Here is an 18,212-nt window from a genome sequence, read left to right as displayed (position 1 = left end):
TGAAGCCTCTGATTGACCAATAACCATTTGGCAAACTCTTCTCATTCAACATAGCTCTTTCTGATTCCATCAATACCTTATTTTTTCTTTATTCTACACCATTTTGCTGTGGTGTATAGCTGCAAGTTGACTATCTTCTGATCCCATGTTTAGCAAGGTACATGTCAAAGTAATTAGAGGCATATTCTCCACCTCCATCTGATCTAAGACATGAAATTTTACAGCTCAACTCATTTTCAACATGCTTCTTGAAGTCCTTGAATTCATCAAACACACCATCCTTATATTTCAGTATGTAAAGCCAAGTATATCTGCTGAAATCATTAATGAAGGATACATAGTAATGAGCACCACCAAACGAAGCATTTTGAGATGGACCCCATACATCTGAATGTACCAACTGCAAGAGTCATGAGTTATTCCGTACACGTCTCATAAATGAAAATCGTGCACATACATGTCCAAAGTCATGATACTTGAACTTAGGCAGTCCAAGCACAATATCCTTCTACTGCATAGATTTAAGCTTTTGTACATTCACATGGCCAATCCGCTTATGCCATATCTCAACATCCCGTATAGCACGATCATCATGTGCAAACATGGCTGCTTTCAATTCTAGAATTGACGCATCGAGTAAACATTTTGCCATCTCTTTGGCCTCTAGCAATCAATTTGCAGCCGTTACCATATTCTTCAATAAAGCATCCATCTCTATTAAATCTCACCTGTAGATTTTGATCTTCCATTTGCCCAACTGACAAAAGATTCTTGGTTATTGTAGGTACATGTAGTACATCATGCAGGCTCTTTTTCTTGCTATTGGGCATCAACAAAGGTACAACTCCTTTATGATGAATAGTATGTTGGGTGTAATACCTAGTACGAACATGTCTATGCAAACCTACAACCATCTCATCAAACCATTCTCCATGGGGTGTCATATGATTTGAAGCTCTTGAATCAATGTACCATCTCTCATCTCTATTCTGCCTAGATGCATTCTTAGACACATGTTGCATGGCAAACAATCTGTCAACCTGCTCATCATGAGCACCGTTAGAAGATGCATAGTGCCCATGATGTTTGTCCTTTGCCTTTATATCTCTCTACTTCTTGTAACAATCCTTTGCAATGTGTCCATATCTGCCGCAGTAATGACAGTCCTTATCTTTGTTTGACTAATCATTTGACTACAATGAATCAGATCCACCACCTCTACCATGGGGTGATCTTCCCATACCTCTAAAGCCACCAGATCCATGCTGGCCTCTATGTATTTGTGCCATGCGAGGCATTTTGCTGATGTTGTCCATAAGCATTTCGAGTGTCTCCTTGACCTTAAAAAAGAGCCATGGCCTCTACCGCCTCTACCACACTGGCTAGAGTAAAGAACAATGTCTCTGCTTTTAGATGTACTAGAACTTTTATTCACCCCAAGCTTAACTTCCTCATGAAGCAGCAAAGCAATTATCTTGTCCTAATCAGGGGATTCAGCTCTCACAAAAATAGACGTATCAAATGCTTTATACTCTTTGCCAAGTCCATTCAATGTCACTGCAATCATATCATCCTCAGACACTGAAGATCCAATGGTGGCAAGCTGATCTGCTATGTTATTGATGTCTCTAGTGTATGCGTGAATGCTTCTACCATTCCTAGTGTATGTGTGATCTGCTATGTTATTGATCTCTCTAGTGTATGCGTGAATGCTTCTACCATTCCTAGACATGTTATTGAACTGTTGCTTTAGGTGAATGTTTCTTGCATGTGTTACATTTCCATAATTCTTCATGCTATGTCCCATGCATCCTTTGAGAAACTACATCCAGTAATATGTATAACCATAGCATCTGAAATACATAAGAAAAACCAATGTAACACCTTGCATGCTCTCTCAGTACATAGCTTATAAGCCGTCATGATGGTTTATTATTGATTTTGGTACTCCATGTGGATGACATGCTTTTAGCAAGGAAAGCTCATGGTGAGCTAGATGCTCTTAAGACTCAGCTCAAGAAGAGCTCTGAAATGAAAGATCTGGGACATGCCTCTCATATACTTAGTATGCGCATTATGCATGACAGGTTTCACATGGACTACTCTATCTGTCACAGAAGGAGTATATCCATAAAGTCCTTGAGCACTTTCATATGCAAGATGTCAAGCCTATTGGCTATCCATTGCCTTCTCACTGTGCACCCTTTGTCTGATGCCCTGGTCCTGGGGTGATCACTTGGGCTCCCCTGGTAATATTACCATCGCCTTTGTAGTCTTAGTAGGCCATTGGGCAGCCAATACGCACCCTTTGTCCGATGCTCTAGTTGCTTCAGGTGGGATGACTTTGGGATAAAAGATAAATAAAAAAAAGGACTTGGTTGGCCTACTTCTCGTGGCATCGTTGTTGGGCTTGAGAGGGGGTGTTGAGCTAAAAATGCATTAGCTTCACTTAAATAGTCCTAAATCATACTTAATTAAGGAAGAAACCTTGTTTATTTAAAAAGAAATGCGTTCCTAGAGAGTGTCTGTATCCCATAGGCACAAACCCATTTGGGAGGGCCTAAACTTTCTATAAATAGGTATGATGCCCTACATTCAGACCTAATCTCGTTTTGCAGGTTTTAGGTGTTTTTAGCTTGCTGCCCATGCCTCGTTCGTGGAGGACATCGCAGTCCAAGCTGTCCATTGTAGTCTTCACTCATTTGGTGCCTATTTCCAACCCTTTGTCATCAGTTTGTTGCTGTTGCCAGCTAGGCAACTGTTGCTGTCTGTCATCCAGCTGTCGTATAGCTTGCCACGTCAGCATATTGCTGCATTTGCAGGCCCTAGCTGCCGCCTTGCAGATTTTCTCTCCTCAACTTGCATTTGTTGTTTTTTCTCTCCTCAGCTTGCATTTACTTTTTTCGCTCTCCTTAGCTTGTCGCTGCTGTTTTCCCTCTCCTCTCGGCTAGAGATTCTCTCTCCTCAACTTGCGTTCTCTGTTTTCTCTCTCCTCACGTGCGTTTTTGGTCTTTCTCTCTTGTGCATTGCCGTCTGTATTAGATCCAACCTTCCTTGGCTACGTTTGCTAGTGTTTGACATTCGGAGGTTGCCTTGTTGCGACTCAGGATCCGTTCGGAGTACGACACACTCTCCAACTCATTACCCTTGCCCTGATCCTTGAGATATAGGAGTTCGAGGTACATTATTCATTCACTACATAGTGTGTTTGCTGCATGAGCATTGTATATTCAATAGTCTTATCACTTCATTCATTCTTTGTGTTCATTGTCTCTGAGTTACCTTAACCCTAATTGTGTTCTTCTATTAGTCTGTGCTTTGTCGTATAGTGTTATTTTTGTTTTTACGCTAGGGTATTTCTTCACAGCTAGGTCTATCTTAGACATATCTTGTACCTTTCATTCTCATTCTTTCAGTATTAGCAAGTACACTCTACTCTTTTGCTTCAGCACACTCTCATGGTCTCTCTTTTCTCTCCTCCATAGGGGGTGTTGAGCCACCATAATTAAGACATGCATCAAATTGTAATTTGTTATGCAATAATACCTACTTTTGCTCCATTAAAACAACCCCAAAAAGAAATATATTTGTAAAAGGTTCTTATTTCAGCTAGTAGGACCAATGCTAAAAATCCGTTATAAGACATGTTGTGGGTATCCCATTCCTCTCATACATCTTATTGATCATTATCATGTTCTTTGTATACTTTCCTCATTATTGATCATTTTTTGGAAGATATGAATGAAATGCTAAGATTAGCTCAAAGCAACATTAGCAAGGCAGAGGATAGAGCTAGCTGCTAGAGGCTATACTGATCCAAATAGAAGGCCTCTTTCTTTTGAAGAAGGAGAAAACGTTTTCCTTACAATGTGTGAGCATTTTGAATTGGTGAGAACTGCACCGTCTCCAAAATTATCACCAAGATATTGTGATCCATCCACAATACTTGAGAAAATAGAAACTATGGCTTACAAGCTCCAACTTCTTGCTACTATTAGTAACATCCACTAGTATTTCATGTGGAAAGTTCAGGGGGACATTAATAATCTCATCTTAGGGGACGAGATTATGGAATCTTTAAAAGGTAGACAATACCTTATGAGCATAGTCATTAGAAATGCTTTGTTCTTTTTTGTGTTTTGAGGTTTCTTTTTGTGTTTCATCTTATTAGTCACTTCGAGATTTTGAGTCTTTGGAAATATTAATTATATTAATTAAAATTACTATACATTAATAGTATTAGAGAAAGAAAATAGATCCATAAAATGAAAATGATCATTCCAATTCCCACCTAGATCCTAATTTGTAGAGTAAAAAATCTAAAGCCTAAAATAAATTCTTTTCACCTACTCATTATATAGATATGCAGTGTGGTTCACTTAACCAATATGAGGATGTCTTCTCAATTTCAAAAAGTTAGGCTCTCTTAACTTCAGATGAGCACATGAGTGGGGTGTTGGTTTTAGTTGGAGTATTTTTAATGTGTTCATGTTATTAGTGATTGTCTTGAACTAAAGCTATACTTACTACAGTTCAGTATTGGAAAACACATGCTTAAATATGCTTGGCAGCAAAAATATGATTTTGGTGACAAAACAGCAGGTTGTTGACATCTTTGGAGCTGTAGAAGAGCTGCACAACTTAAGTGCAAAAGAAATGAATAAGCTCTTAAGAGACTCACAACATCTTTTCACTTTACGGCTGCGGACTGGTCGGGGATCCTCTATTCGGGTGAGTGGTGGTGGCTGCTAAGCATATAGTCATTTAATATTTGTTCTGGACATAAGCATTGAAAGGATGCCTTTTGGGTAATCAACATGTGGCTGCCCTGCAACAACAGGTAGATCTAGAGCGCGTTGTTTTAGGTCTGCCTCTGCATTTACTTGCTTGCTTAGCCTCAAGAGGAGTTGATCCTCAATGGCGTTACTTACTGCGCGGTGTACGCCTTCTTCATTCCCTTAGTGACCTTGCACTTCGTCATCCAAAACTGGAACAGGTATAAAGCAGTTTTTCAGTCTGGTTATATGGAAGGATTTTGCATTGACTTTTACAAAGGGGAAAAAAGTAAGATGCTTATGTTTTGGAATAGTGACATGAAGATCTCTGAGGTTTTCTTTGTGTGTTTTTCCTCTATGATAAGATGCACAGCTGAACGCCCACTTGGTGTATTTTGGGGGGGGGGGATGCCTCCCCTCTGAAAATTAGCTGAGAGTGTGGGAAGAGCTATGCTGGCCCTATGCACAGTTTGTGGACTTCTGTTCTCACTTACGACAAATGCACATTGCATGCAGGGATTTCCATCAAATTTCGTTGCTACCCTGTTAACAGTAAAACATGTTTCTTTCAGATATTTTTGCAAGAAGTTAAAATAAGGGAGCAGATATTGGATCTTATTGTGTACATGCTAATAACATTGGCAACACCAGAGCAGGTAGATAACCTCCTCTGACATGTATAGCTGTTTCACCAATGCATGACATATGAGATGCCTATTCTTTTAGGTTGGTTCGTACAATGCCTATTTGTTTGTTACTTTTGATAGTGCATGCTTGCATTCTTGCAGGAGGGACGGCTTGGAAGTTCTTTTACAATTGTTCATTCTGCTCTAGTTGCGTGCACTTTGCATTTGCTGCCTGCATTCGTGGCAGCTGAGTGGTCAGATGTGGTGCCTGTTCTTTTGGAACATCCGAAGGTAGTTCTTCTTCCTTGTACTCTGTGGGTGCCCATGCAGGCTTTCAGGCATGTGTATTTGTGTGCGTTCATAATTCTTTCCATGAGGAACACTTTAACAGGCGGGCCTCTGAAGCCTTTGCAAGGCTACTATTCTGACACATTAAGGGCCAAAGCATTTAGTCCACCTTGATTATAGATGAAATTGATCATCTTGTAGCTGTGAAGGACACATACAATATCACATGGCATGCGATTAATAATGGTAGAAGTTAGAAGATGGGCATGCTAGTAGAAAGTACACAAAACACTGTTAAGGCAGAAAAGCTAGACATTTCCAATTTGCATTCTTCTCTCCTCTATGTAAAAGGGGAGGTGGTGCAATATGTTCCTGTTAAATGGTTAACTGAGCTGTCAATGGTGCTATTTTTTATCTTTAAACTTATTCTAACTATTTGTTGCAGTTAGATATCTTCATGGATGTGGCATTTGATGCAGTAAGAAGAGATATTGGGCTTCTGCAAAGCAAGCTTCGTGTCCTTAATTCTAAGTTGGTGAGCAATAAAGTAACAGGATCAGTGGCAGAATGCATGGCACAAGTGATCGCTCAGCAATGTGAAGCATCTTTACAAGTACTACAATCTCTTTGCCAACCTCAGAGTTTCAGGGACAAGCTCCTTAACCATAAGGTAAATATAGAAACTTCCTGACTGCCTCCGGTTTGGAAAATTAGCATTATTCTTCTGTCTATTGCTATTCGGTGTCACTATCATTGTGATAGTTATATCTCTACCCTAAATGAATGTATTCCCTTTATTTCAAAGAATACATGAGCATATTCCTTCATTATTCTTCAATGGTTGTCTGTGCCATTAACCTGCATGAGCTGATACCCTTATTGTTCTCTTCCCTGTCATGTATCCTTTTGTGCTTTCTGGTTTTACTGAAGATAAATCAAAGTGTTCATAATCAGTGTCGCCATTGAATATTTGACTAAGGAATTCAAGGCTACTGAATTGGCGCATTTTTTCTTTCTTTGCTACTGAGTACTGTTAGATTGCATTTCAGGAACCACAGAATGGAAGATTTGAAATAAAGAATGGAAAAGAGACTGGGATCAGAGTTTATTCTTGATGTTGAAACAGAGTGCATTGTTCATCTTAATCTATTGCAATTGACTTTTTATTTCCTCACTGACATGTTCTTTGCCCTTTGAATCCTTGAATAATGGAGTTTTAAAGTGGAGAGAAGGCTATAATAAATGGACTTACATGTTCTTTGCCCTTTGCATCCTTGAATAAAGGCATTTTAGGCTGGTTAGCAATTTTGCTGAATAATGACCTTGTGTAGCTTGCAATTCATAAGCTAGCTGTATTGCTTTTCAATAAAAAGAACTGGTGTTTCTAGGTAAATACTGCCGACAGGTGATATGTCACAATAGGCTTTGAGAATAGACCACCTTGGATTTCTTGTATTATGCTTGTGCAGGGAAGCCCTCAGATGTCTCATATTGGTTTTGCTTATTTGGCAGGAACTTTGTGGAAATGGTGGTATCCTTCGCTTGGCATTGGCTGTTTTGAAACTTCAACTGCCGATGCTGCTTGCAGAATCGAAGTACCTCAGTTCATTAGTTTCTCGACTGAAGTCGAAATTGCTAGCTATGGTAATTCAATATTCAATGTCTGCAGATTAAGAACCAGAACAGAAACGTTTAAGTTTGATGCCAACTTTTGTGCTGTTTCAAGTAGTTTTTCTTGCTACACCTTTTCTAGCAAATGTTTTCACAGTGCATGAGGTACAGTGCTTCATGCATACATGCTTAAGGTCAAAGGTTCATGCATACACGCAAGCATGGTGCCGTCTGCGCTTAAGGAGAAAACTTTCTTGTTTTTGCAAAATTGCTATCATTGAATCAACGTGTATCAGAGAACAAAGAATTGAACTCAAAATACAAGTGATTGATTTGCAGGCTAATTAATTTTATTGAATAGCTCCCAATTCAGGGTAGAAAAATCTAATGTTCAGTGCACATGCTATTGCTCAGCTGCCAGAGGTCCTAGGGGCACAATTCCCTGTGAACCCTATGGCTATCAACCGAAACGAAAACGGCAGACCGGCGTTTGGGCATCCTCCGGTCCGTTTCAAGGCACTCCAACTGCCGCCGCCGCCTCCTCCTCCTCGTCCTCGTCCTCTTCTTCTTCTTCTTCCCCCCATTAACCTTTACTTCTTACTCTTCTTCCTCTTTCTCCTCTTCTTCGTCTTCGTCTTCCTCTTCTTCTTTCTCTTCCTCTTCCTCTTCCTCATCCTCCTCTTCTTCTTCTTCCTCTCCCTCTTCTTCCCCCCATTAGCCTTTACTTTTTCCTCTTCTTCCTCTTCCTCTTCCTCCTCTTCTTCTTCTTCCTTTTCCTCCTCTTTCCTCTTCTTCCTCTTCCTCCTCCTCCTCTTCTTCTTCTTCCTTTTCTTCCTCTTCCTTTTCTTCTTCTTCTTCTTTCCCCCATTACCTAAAGGCTAATCATGGCGTTGGATCCATATTGGAGACACGTCACTCCAATCAAGGGATACGAGACTAGTATATAGTGCTCAGTGCTCACTGGACTTTGGGGTTTTAACTGATTATTCACATGACATAGTTATATGTATCATTATATCTTGATTTCACTTATTATGCATCTTGATTCTTGTTCCATTGTTCTTGATGTCAGTCTCTATTGTTTTTGATGTCAGTCTTTCATTCTCTTTAGATCATAGATGATTTAGGAGTCATAAATTATAATTCATTTGTTGCCTTCAGTTTTGAAAATTGAGTCTTAATTGTGTCAAGCTGTCTTAAGTTTCAACCATTGAGTCTTAACTCTTCAATCTTCACTCGTGAGTCGTGACATGTGTAATGAATCATGATTTTAATCATATAACAGGGACTCAAAAGTTTTGTATGAAATTTGGGTACATGTTATTGTAAGCATTGATATATTTACATACCCACATAATATTGTATTTATTTTAGTGTACAATCCGAAACGCCGTTTCCCCGTTTTCAAAATTTGGTCGAAACTCTGGTTTTTCTCGTTTCCGTTTCCCCTGTTTCCGAAACTCCCCCGTACTATGGTAGGTGGTACCTTATCATTCTCAATCACCTCAAATGGAGCTTTGCCAGTGGGACTATGCACTGTATTATTGTAAGCAAACTCAACCAAGGGCAAATACTGCTCCAACTGTGTCTTGTGATGTGAAACATAGCACCTCGAGAGATCTAACATTGTGGAATTTGCTTCCTCAGATTGACCATCTGTCTACGGATGGAAGGATATTAAGAATTTTAGCATGGTATCCATGTTCACAAACAATCCATTTCAAAATAAACTAGTCATCCAAGGTGTCTGGATCACTAATGATCGACTCTGGTATACCATGATACTTGAAGATGTGCTGAAAAAACAATCGTGCCATATGATCATTCTTTATTTTCTTGCTCACCGAAATGAAATGGGCTTGTTTGCTAAACTTGCAAATAATAGTCTATATCCAATCATTCCTTGTAGGTGTCTTAGGAAGCTAAAAAATAAAGTCCATTGCAGTGCTCTGCCAAGGCCTATCTGGAATAGGCAAGGGCTGCAACAAACCCGGCATCTTTTGCCTATTATGCTTTACATTTTGAGATATGATGCCTCAAAGCTATTCAATAAAAGAAAGGCTCCACTGCCTTGACCGTGGCATCAATAGCTCTGTGTCTTACATATGGAGGAGCATGGCTTTCAGCAATAACTCATAGCAAAGTTGGAATTAGCAACATATTGCTCTTTCGTGGCATCCAACTCAGTGTGATAAACCATGCTGACGGTTGAAATTTGTGGCTTATGTGACAATGCATCAGCCATAACATTCTTTTTACCATCAATATGTACAATCTGAAAATGAAACATAGAGAGAAAATTTGCCTATCTCATATGCTTCTCTGACAACTTTGTCTGCGCTAGAAAGTACCTCACAAATAATGTTTTCATGTAGACAGTGCATGAATTACAGCCAAGAGCTTTTTCTCATAGACCTGCAAATTCTTTTCTGCACCGTGGAGAATTTGACTCTTATAAGCCACAACTTGGCCATCTTGCATAAGAACAGTCTGAATGCTGTTACCACATGCATCACATTGAACTATGAATGACTTTCTTAGATCGGACAACATAAGTGCAAGATCTAAAGTTATATTTTCCTTCAACTTTTCAAATGCTGAAATTTTCACTGCTGTCTATCTAAATGGCACATCCTTTTTCTGCAAGGCATGCAATGGAGATGCAAGTTCAGTAAACCCGCGTACATACTTCATGTAGTAAGAACATAAAACCAAGAAGATGTGGATCTCATGCACAATGCTCAAAGGTGGCTATGATCATATTGCCTTAACCTTTGCAAGGTCCATGCAAATACCATCAGCCGATTATTGCCCCAAAAAGTGGATTTCATGCAATAAGAATTCACTTTTCTTGTCATTGATAACCACCTATGCTTACGTAGTTCATTGAACACAATGTCCATGTGTTTTCTATGCTCTGCATCATTCTTTGAATAGACAATCATGTCATCAAAGAAAGTGTCCACAAATCCTCTATGTGGCTTGAAGATACGATCCATCATCCGATTAAAAGTGACAGGAGCATTCGTATGTCCAAAAGGCATAACAAGAAACTCATACAATCCAAAAGATGTCCTGAAAGCTGTCTTAGGCACATCTTCCGGTCTAATGCGTATCTGATGATATCCACTTTTCAAATCTATATGGCTAAATATGGCTGCCCCTTGCAATCTATCTATAACATCATTGATCTGAGGAATCGGAAAGCGATTCTTTATTGTGATCTTGTTAGAGCACAATAATCAATTCACATACGCCATGAACCATCCTTTTTTTGCACCAAAAGCAGTGGAGAATAAAAGGAAGATGAGCTGGGATGAATCAACCCTTTTTCTAACAACTTATTCTCCTGACTCATAATCTTCTCCTGTTGGGCTGCATTGACTTTGTAAGGTGACTTATTAGATGGGTTCTTTCCAAGGATAAGATCTATGTCATGATCTTTTGGCCTTTTAGGCGGTAGTTGCCTTGGAAGTGATTGAGAAAAGCAATCAATATATATTTTCAAAAATGACACGCGATCCTTCTCAAACTTAAGACATGTTTCCAACATTCTCACTATCATCTTTATCCTTAGGAAAAACCAAGTACGTTGAAAGATGATTTTTCATTACTTTAGAAATGGCAATTGTTGCAAATAAAACAAGGACAGATCCAACTTTCAACTTTACATCAAGTGGGAGTGCTTTTTCCTTTGGTTGAATAGTAATCTCTTTTGTATGAGAGTCAATCACTGCATGTATACGGTGATACCATGGCATACTAAGCAACATATCACAACCCTCAAGTGGAGCAATGAAGAACTCTTCGTTGTCCATGTATCCTTGTATGTGCAACTGAAGCTTTTCAATGAGCGGTGTGATGGGCTCTGCATGGCCTTTACATGCCATTCCAAGTTTTCCCATGGGTTCCATTTCATCCTCTCTGATGTCTAAATGGGTTGCCATGTCTATAGAGATGAAGTTGGCTAGTGCACCATTATTAAAGAAAATCAATGCATGATGATTCCTAATTTTGCCCCATGCTTTGCACAACTCAATAGCATCATCATTGGGCTGATCACTAACAACATCGAGCACCAATCCCACTGATGATTTGGGCTTCTTTCCTTTATAATCAACCCGATTTTCTAATTTTGTAGCTTGTTGCCTATTGGGACAATCCCTTGCAATGTGACTCTCCTATTCACAAATAAAAATTTTATTTGTAGCCATCAATTCCCTACGTTGTGCCAATGTTTTGAAGCCCTTTCTTTGCTATTTTGGCTTCTTTTCAAGCCGATTTTCAGATCTGCCCCTTTTCTTAGCCTTAAGAACTTTTTATTTGGCTTTTCCCCACTCTCTAGGAAGCCCAAATTTTTCCCACACAACAAAGTATTGGTTGTAGCAATAGTCTCTATGGGCTGAGACATGCTAGACACGGTGGATTCAATGCAAAAATCCCTGGTTCCTTTGGGCAGTCCATAAATATATTTTTCTACTTGCTCATGAAGGGGTACGGGGTGATAAGAAGTAATAGGCAGCAATGTATCCTAAAACTTCTTATTATATTGCTCCAAATTCTTGCATTCCTTAGCATCAAGCTTATTCCAAGCTGTCATAATTTCCACTTCAAAGCTACTAGTCAACCAATTCGATGCAAATATTTGCTTGAATTGTACTCACATTGATGGTGCTCTACCTTGCATTAAAAGAGTGGACCACCATTGCAATGCATTCTCTTTTAAGGTTGCCTTTCAAATTTTCGAGGGCTTGGTAAAATTCCTCCCCGAATAGGTTGCATCAAACTGTTGAATGAAAGTCAAAGCTTTCAGCCTATCTTCTACACCATTGAAGGACTCAAACTTCATTGCTTTTCCATCCTCATCATAGTCTTTTATTGCTCCTTTGGGTGTCAAGTTATCATACACTGGTTGTTGCAAAAGGGTGCATTCACTGAATTTATGTCAAAATCAACACCAAACATAGCATTGTATGACCCACACTCATTCTTTGAGCCCCATAAACATTCGGGAGGGCAGATGCATTACCGAATATGCTACTTTGTGTCCCAGGCATCAAACCAATGTTGCCATACATAGGATTTTGCACATTTCTAGCCATATCCGATTACATTGGGCCTTGCACACCATGCATTGGCTATTGCATACCATAGGGATTTGTGCCATACATTCCCCTATGTGATCCCTATCTAACCACAGCATGAAAAAATTGTGCTTTCATCAAAATATCATGGCTACCCCATCATAGTGTGTATATGCGGTTGTCCAAAATCCATTGGATTGGCACTTTCATGATGGCCTTGCATTTGCATTCCTTGCCCTATATGTACGAACTGTTTCACTTCATTAGCATTTTCGGAATCTTTAAATGAAGGCTTTGGCATTACCTTCGGTGTACCTTGTTGTCTCGAAGGTGTAGAAGATGTCTTATTCTTCTTGCCCTTGTTGTCCTTCTTAGGAGCATTCAAAAATTGGGTAAAGTGAGAATCCTTTTCCAATTTAGCAAAGAGATTTGTTGCTGTCCTCATCTGATTCTTGAACTGGTTATCAAATTCTTCTTCACTTTACTAGTCATTAGCCTCATTATGCCCTGCATCTTGCCCAGCAACAACATTTTCACCTTGCTGTCCATGGTTTGAACCTTGCCTAAGGTCAAGTATTGCATTTCCTTCATTCTAATGTGAATGTTCATATTGAGAGGCATTATCATGGCTTGATTGCATCTCAGTATATTAAGACATATTGTTGTAATTTCTCAGCTGAGAGAAAAAATCAGCACTAGCACAAAGCTTTGGCTTGCAATCAAGTGCCTCGGGTCTACCTAATCAAAGGATTGAGTGGTGTCCTGGCAACGGAACCGTGAAACCAGCCTTCCTTCTTGGAAAGGGTGGTAATTCCCTAATTAAGCACTTAACTTAAAATGCACTAATTATCTTAATAATCTCGGACATTGGATATCCTGTTGGCCCCAAAATTGGTGTTCTATTGGTATTTCTTAAACTTGATTGCTAATGGAATGAGTACAAGTTGTGAACAATATTTTTTGTTGTAGCAACAATCAACAATCGATTCGGGCTAATTACCCTTTGATTTTTCACCCAAGACTTGCATGAATGGAACCTCCAATTGGCCAAATACCACCCCAAATTACAATGAATGGGCTGGTATCTGAATTCCTTGACAATTACACAAATTTTAGATGTTGAATTTAGTATACAATGTCTTCATCAATTCGTAGAGGTCCCAAGGTGGTTGTTAAACCCTAATTTTTGTAGAAATTTAGGGTTTACAACAAAGATCTCTTTACTCTCTACCAAATTTTGCTGAGATCTGCTCAAAATGGTTGAGATCTCTTAAGAATGGTTGGAGAAGGTGAGATAAAGCCAAGATGAGAGAGAAATCTGATTTTCTTCGCGAGAAAATCCTAAATTCTGCTACTATTTGCTCCAGCTTGCATTTAATGCAGTCATCTACTGCTAGACCTCTCCAAGATGCTGCCACTTGATCAACAATGCTGTTGCTAGTCCTTGGAAGGTGACTTCTTGCTGTTCCTTACCTGTTGAGGCCTGTAGATAGCTGTCTCTTGTAGCAAATTATTGTTCTCTGATCAGAAAATGAACCAAAAGCTCGCTCTCTCTCTCTCTCTCTCTCTCTCTCTCTCTCTCTCTCTCTCTCGTTGTAAACTAACTGAATGGCGAAGACCTAGCCCATCAAGAATGTTCTCTCAATTTGCATGGGCATTTTTGCCAAGTGACAGCCTTTTAAACAGATTTTTCACCATTATCCAACAATTTAATTAAATTTCAAAACTAAATAATCATGAATATTAAATTTAGTCCTTCTGACCCTGCCCAAAATTAAATGTGCCCATCCATAATTAAATTGGCTAGGCCATTTCCAACTTGGAGTGGTCCCCAATCTTTGTTGATCTTAGATTGACATTAATTAATTAATTAATTAATTAATACTAGTTTCTAGTGTCACCCGTGACACTTTAGCCAAATAAGTGTCCTAAGGTTAGAACTGATACCAATTTATCCCCAAAGCCTAGCTAGCATAACTTATTACAACTTTTATCTTTGACTCCCAGTGCATCCTCGGGGTCCTTAGAATGTTACTATGGAATATTTGGCATGTGCATCACATGTGCTTAAACAACCTTGCACATTTGATTAATAATTTTATAATTTAATCAAATGTTATCAGCAAGATTAAAGCATCTCAAAATTTCATGTTCTCATGATAGGTTGCTATCTCCATTCATTGGTGGTTTGAAATCATGCTCTCTTCCATCCTCCGAATCCTCAAAGTGCACATTGGTGGCCTTTCAATCAGCCATGTCGAGCCACAGTTAACATGAGCACTTCTACTTGCTTTCCATGCTTACACTTGCTAATCCAGCTCACACACTTGTCTTTGACTATTGTTGACAATGTGTTGAAGAGGTCAATTGATGACCATAATGATTGTTCAAGATGATGATGATGAATTTGAAGCTTTAGATAGACATGAGCGAACAAAAGAATCAGATTAACTTGCATGTGAAGTACTAACATGAAATGGATGTGCTTGGTAAGAGTATTCAAGGTAGTGGTATTCCAAGGTAGAAGTGGGAAAAAATAGGCAAGCATGGGTAGCATGATGGTTTGTGCAACTTTGAGACACACATGGAAAGGTCAAGCCTTGGTTTTCAAATAAAAAGATTTAGCCTCCAATTTTTGTGAGATCCATTTCAAGAAGTGCATGTGAAGGGGTTAGTGACATCACTATTCAACATGACCCGTGTAAGGAAGCATTGATATTGATAGCGTATATCAAATGAGACATACAGAAGACAAAAACCATGATATGCATAAGCACTGCACCAAAGGACTAGCTTTGTACCATGAGTTGTCAAATGAAGCGTAAAAATTGCATGATATCTGGTGATGCCGATGACAAATCACAGTTGACTTGCTCCTATAAGTTCTTTCTTGCATGCACTTGATGTTAAAATTTGAGCAGATAGACTAAGACACTCTTAAGTCTTTGGTAGATGGTTTGGCCCATTGATTGCAGACTTGAGCAGATTAACATAGACTTACTCATTTTGACTTTTGAAACTTGGGACTTGCTGAAAGTAGAAGGCATAAAGATACTATGCATGATTGGTAAACATATAGATAGCTCATAGCTCTATAGTCCAAACAAACAAACAGAATGCTCATAGCTTTCTAGTCTAGACAATGTCCACACCGCACTTAGAAATAGGTTGTGTGGAGCATGTGACAATTAATCAAATGTATTGGAAAGAAGGTGGAGGTTGAAGAAATGTATGTGGATGAATAGGACGATGGAATTGCTAAAGGGATTTATATGCCATCAAGGGATCGACTTACAAGAAAATAGATGCCTTAGAGATTGCACTGTCTTTTGTTGTACGCACAAGGTGAAACCAACCTTCCTTCTCAGAGAGGGTGGTAATAATCTGATAAATCACTAATTACAACAAGTAATTAATTCACATAAATTGAAATGCACACTTTACCACTTTAATCTTGGACAATGGATAGCTTGTTGGCCCCAAAATTGGTGCCCCTTGTGGTATTTCTTTAGCATTTATTGTAAATTGATGGAGTACAACTGAGATTCTATGATTCCCTCCACTAATCCAAACGTCTTTTGTTATCAAAACTGACCAACAAGCCTCCAAACCAATTTGCCCCTTGGTTTGCTCAAGGATGGGTCTTCACCCTGCTTCTTGAAAGATAAATTTAGCCGCAAATTTGATATTGACTAGCTGGTCTCTTGAATCTCCATGAAATTCTTCAACTTCAGCTATTGGAATTCAAGTTCTAGACCCTCAATTTTGAGCACACATCTCGAGGTTGCTGTCAAATTCTAATTTCTGCTGTAAATTAGGGTTTACAATAGAGATTTTCTAATATCTCCATCTTTGATGAGTCAAATGGTTGGATTTTGTTGAGATAACTTGAGAGATGGTTGGGGGATGAGAGAGCATGCTGTAGAAAGAGAAATTTCAAAGTTTCATTACAAGAAATGCTGCAAAACTGTTGCTGCCCCGCTCAAACAGCCATGGAAGCTCTCACCTATAGCTTAGGACCACTAGAAAGTTTGTTGTTCCCTTTTATATGCTGTCACGTACACTAGAAGGACCTTGGGTTGCTATCACTTGCTCTTGGAGTGCTCGAAATTGCTATCCTCTGCTATAGGATTGATCCCTGGTGGTTGCAAATCATGTTAGGTAGCATCTCCTTGCTCTCTAAAAGCCTCCTTCTCTCTCATAATGGCTGGAATAGACTTCCACCAGTGCCCAAAAACGTTTTTTCCACTTACATTGGCAAGTTTTACCAAGGGATAACCTTCTAATTTCATTTTTCAGCTTATTAAATTATTTTTTAAAGATTAAAATTTAAAATTAATTTGATAATTATTCTAGTCCCCAAAAAATAATTCCACTAGTCAATAATTAAATTGACTAGGCCAATTTTTCTTCTAAGTATCCCTGAGTAGTTATTGATCCTTAGATTGGCATTAATTAATTAATGCCTTGTCTCTAGTGTCACCACTGATATTAGTAGCCAATAAATTGATCTAGGCTAAAATCTAGCATCGAGTACCATCAAGTACTTGTCAGATATAACTTATATTATAACTTGTGCATTTGGGACCAAAAACTGATATCTCAGGGTCTTGGGTCCACACTATGAAATAATTAATTTGCACCTCACATGTGTAAGTCACATTAGCACATTTGATTAACTTTTAATCAAATGCTAAGCAAAGTAATAAAATTTTATATTCTTGTGACAAACTATCCCATCGAAATCCTTGTAATTGTCCTCGATTGAACTGGAATGTGCCAAAGCATCCATTGCCATTATTGGAAATAAATGTTGGAATCATAGTCAAACAATGCATTTATTTCTTAACCATGCTCATGCCATCTACATGTATGAAACACTAGTCAGTTAGATGAGTTATGATTCACACACATGAATCATAATCACTGTCAGAACCAAAAGGGATACATCCACATACCCAAACCCAAAAGTATTCTGACCACCGAGGCATTGTAATGTATAAACTGAGCATAAGCAACACCTCATAGAATTGAGCATAAGCAATACCTCATAGAATTGATGTACCACATGATAGTCATGTAAATCATACATCAGCTGCAAACCACATGTAACTTATGCAATTGTACTTCTTTTCCGTCACTTGCAAATGTACATTGCATGCCATCCATGTATCCCCTACATTCTTTGCAAATGCACATCACATCCAAATATATATTCCATGTATTCTATACATGTCAATAACTTTTCAAATGTATAGTTACAAAGCGTAGGTGCAAACCATACACGTGTATATCAACTTATAGTGACTACTATATTGAATATTGACCTCAATGGCAGAAATACTATGAGTATATAGTACCTTGGATCACACGTGTACTTGACATGCTATGAGCACGAGATCCATACTAGCCATACCAAGATGCATTTTCCCATACATTGCAAGCATGACTACCTGCATTTTTCCTCATGACCAGCACTATATAAAGCATTTGCATTACCAATACTAATACCACAAGTCCCAAACACAATGGGCTGCATATATGCATTGCCAAACTTGCCAATTTGTGCCCTAGTATCATGCCAACATTGCTATACATGGGGTTATGCATATTATCAGCCATACTTAGTTACATTAGGTCTTGCTTGTCATGCATTGGTTGCTACATACCACAAGGAGTTGTGCCATACATTCCTATATGTGGTGCTTGACCAACCATAGTATGGAAACTAGTGCCACCACCAAAGTACCTTGGCTGCCCAAGCATTGCGTTCATGCCCTGTTGTCCAAAAAGCATTGGATTGGCACTTCCATGTTGGCCTTGCATAT

The 18,212-nt window shown here is 38.9% G+C and overlaps 1 protein-coding gene across 3 annotated transcripts in view; it reads left to right on the top strand.

Annotated features, from left to right (window-relative positions):
• The window catches only part of LOC148038109 (sequence-specific DNA binding transcription factor ATNDX), a 147,770-nt gene that overhangs the window by 56,590 nt on the left and 72,968 nt on the right, over window positions 1-18,212 (top strand). For all 3 annotated transcript variants that reach the window (XR_015689053.1, XM_087669074.1, XM_087669082.1), the window contains exons 2-7: window positions 4,600-4,731; window positions 4,841-4,996; window positions 5,348-5,431; window positions 5,564-5,692; window positions 6,135-6,359; window positions 7,202-7,333. Coding sequence is in view for 2 of the 3 variants with exons in the window: in XM_087669074.1 (XP_087525200.1) it covers window positions 4,600-4,731; window positions 4,841-4,996; window positions 5,348-5,431; window positions 5,564-5,692; window positions 6,135-6,359; window positions 7,202-7,333 (858 nt within the window). In the remaining variant the exon portion in view is untranslated. The remainder of the gene's footprint in view (window positions 1-4,599; window positions 4,732-4,840; window positions 4,997-5,347; window positions 5,432-5,563; window positions 5,693-6,134; window positions 6,360-7,201; window positions 7,334-18,212) is intronic.

This window comes from Lygodium microphyllum, chromosome 3 (genome assembly GCF_053477565.2).
Source record: "Lygodium microphyllum isolate KBCC chromosome 3, Lygodium_microphyllum_v1.1.10, whole genome shotgun sequence".
NCBI lineage: Eukaryota > Viridiplantae > Streptophyta > Polypodiopsida > Schizaeales > Lygodiaceae > Lygodium > Lygodium microphyllum.
The sequence above is the reverse complement of the archived record's forward strand: the minus strand, read 5'-3'. Positions and strand labels throughout refer to the sequence as shown.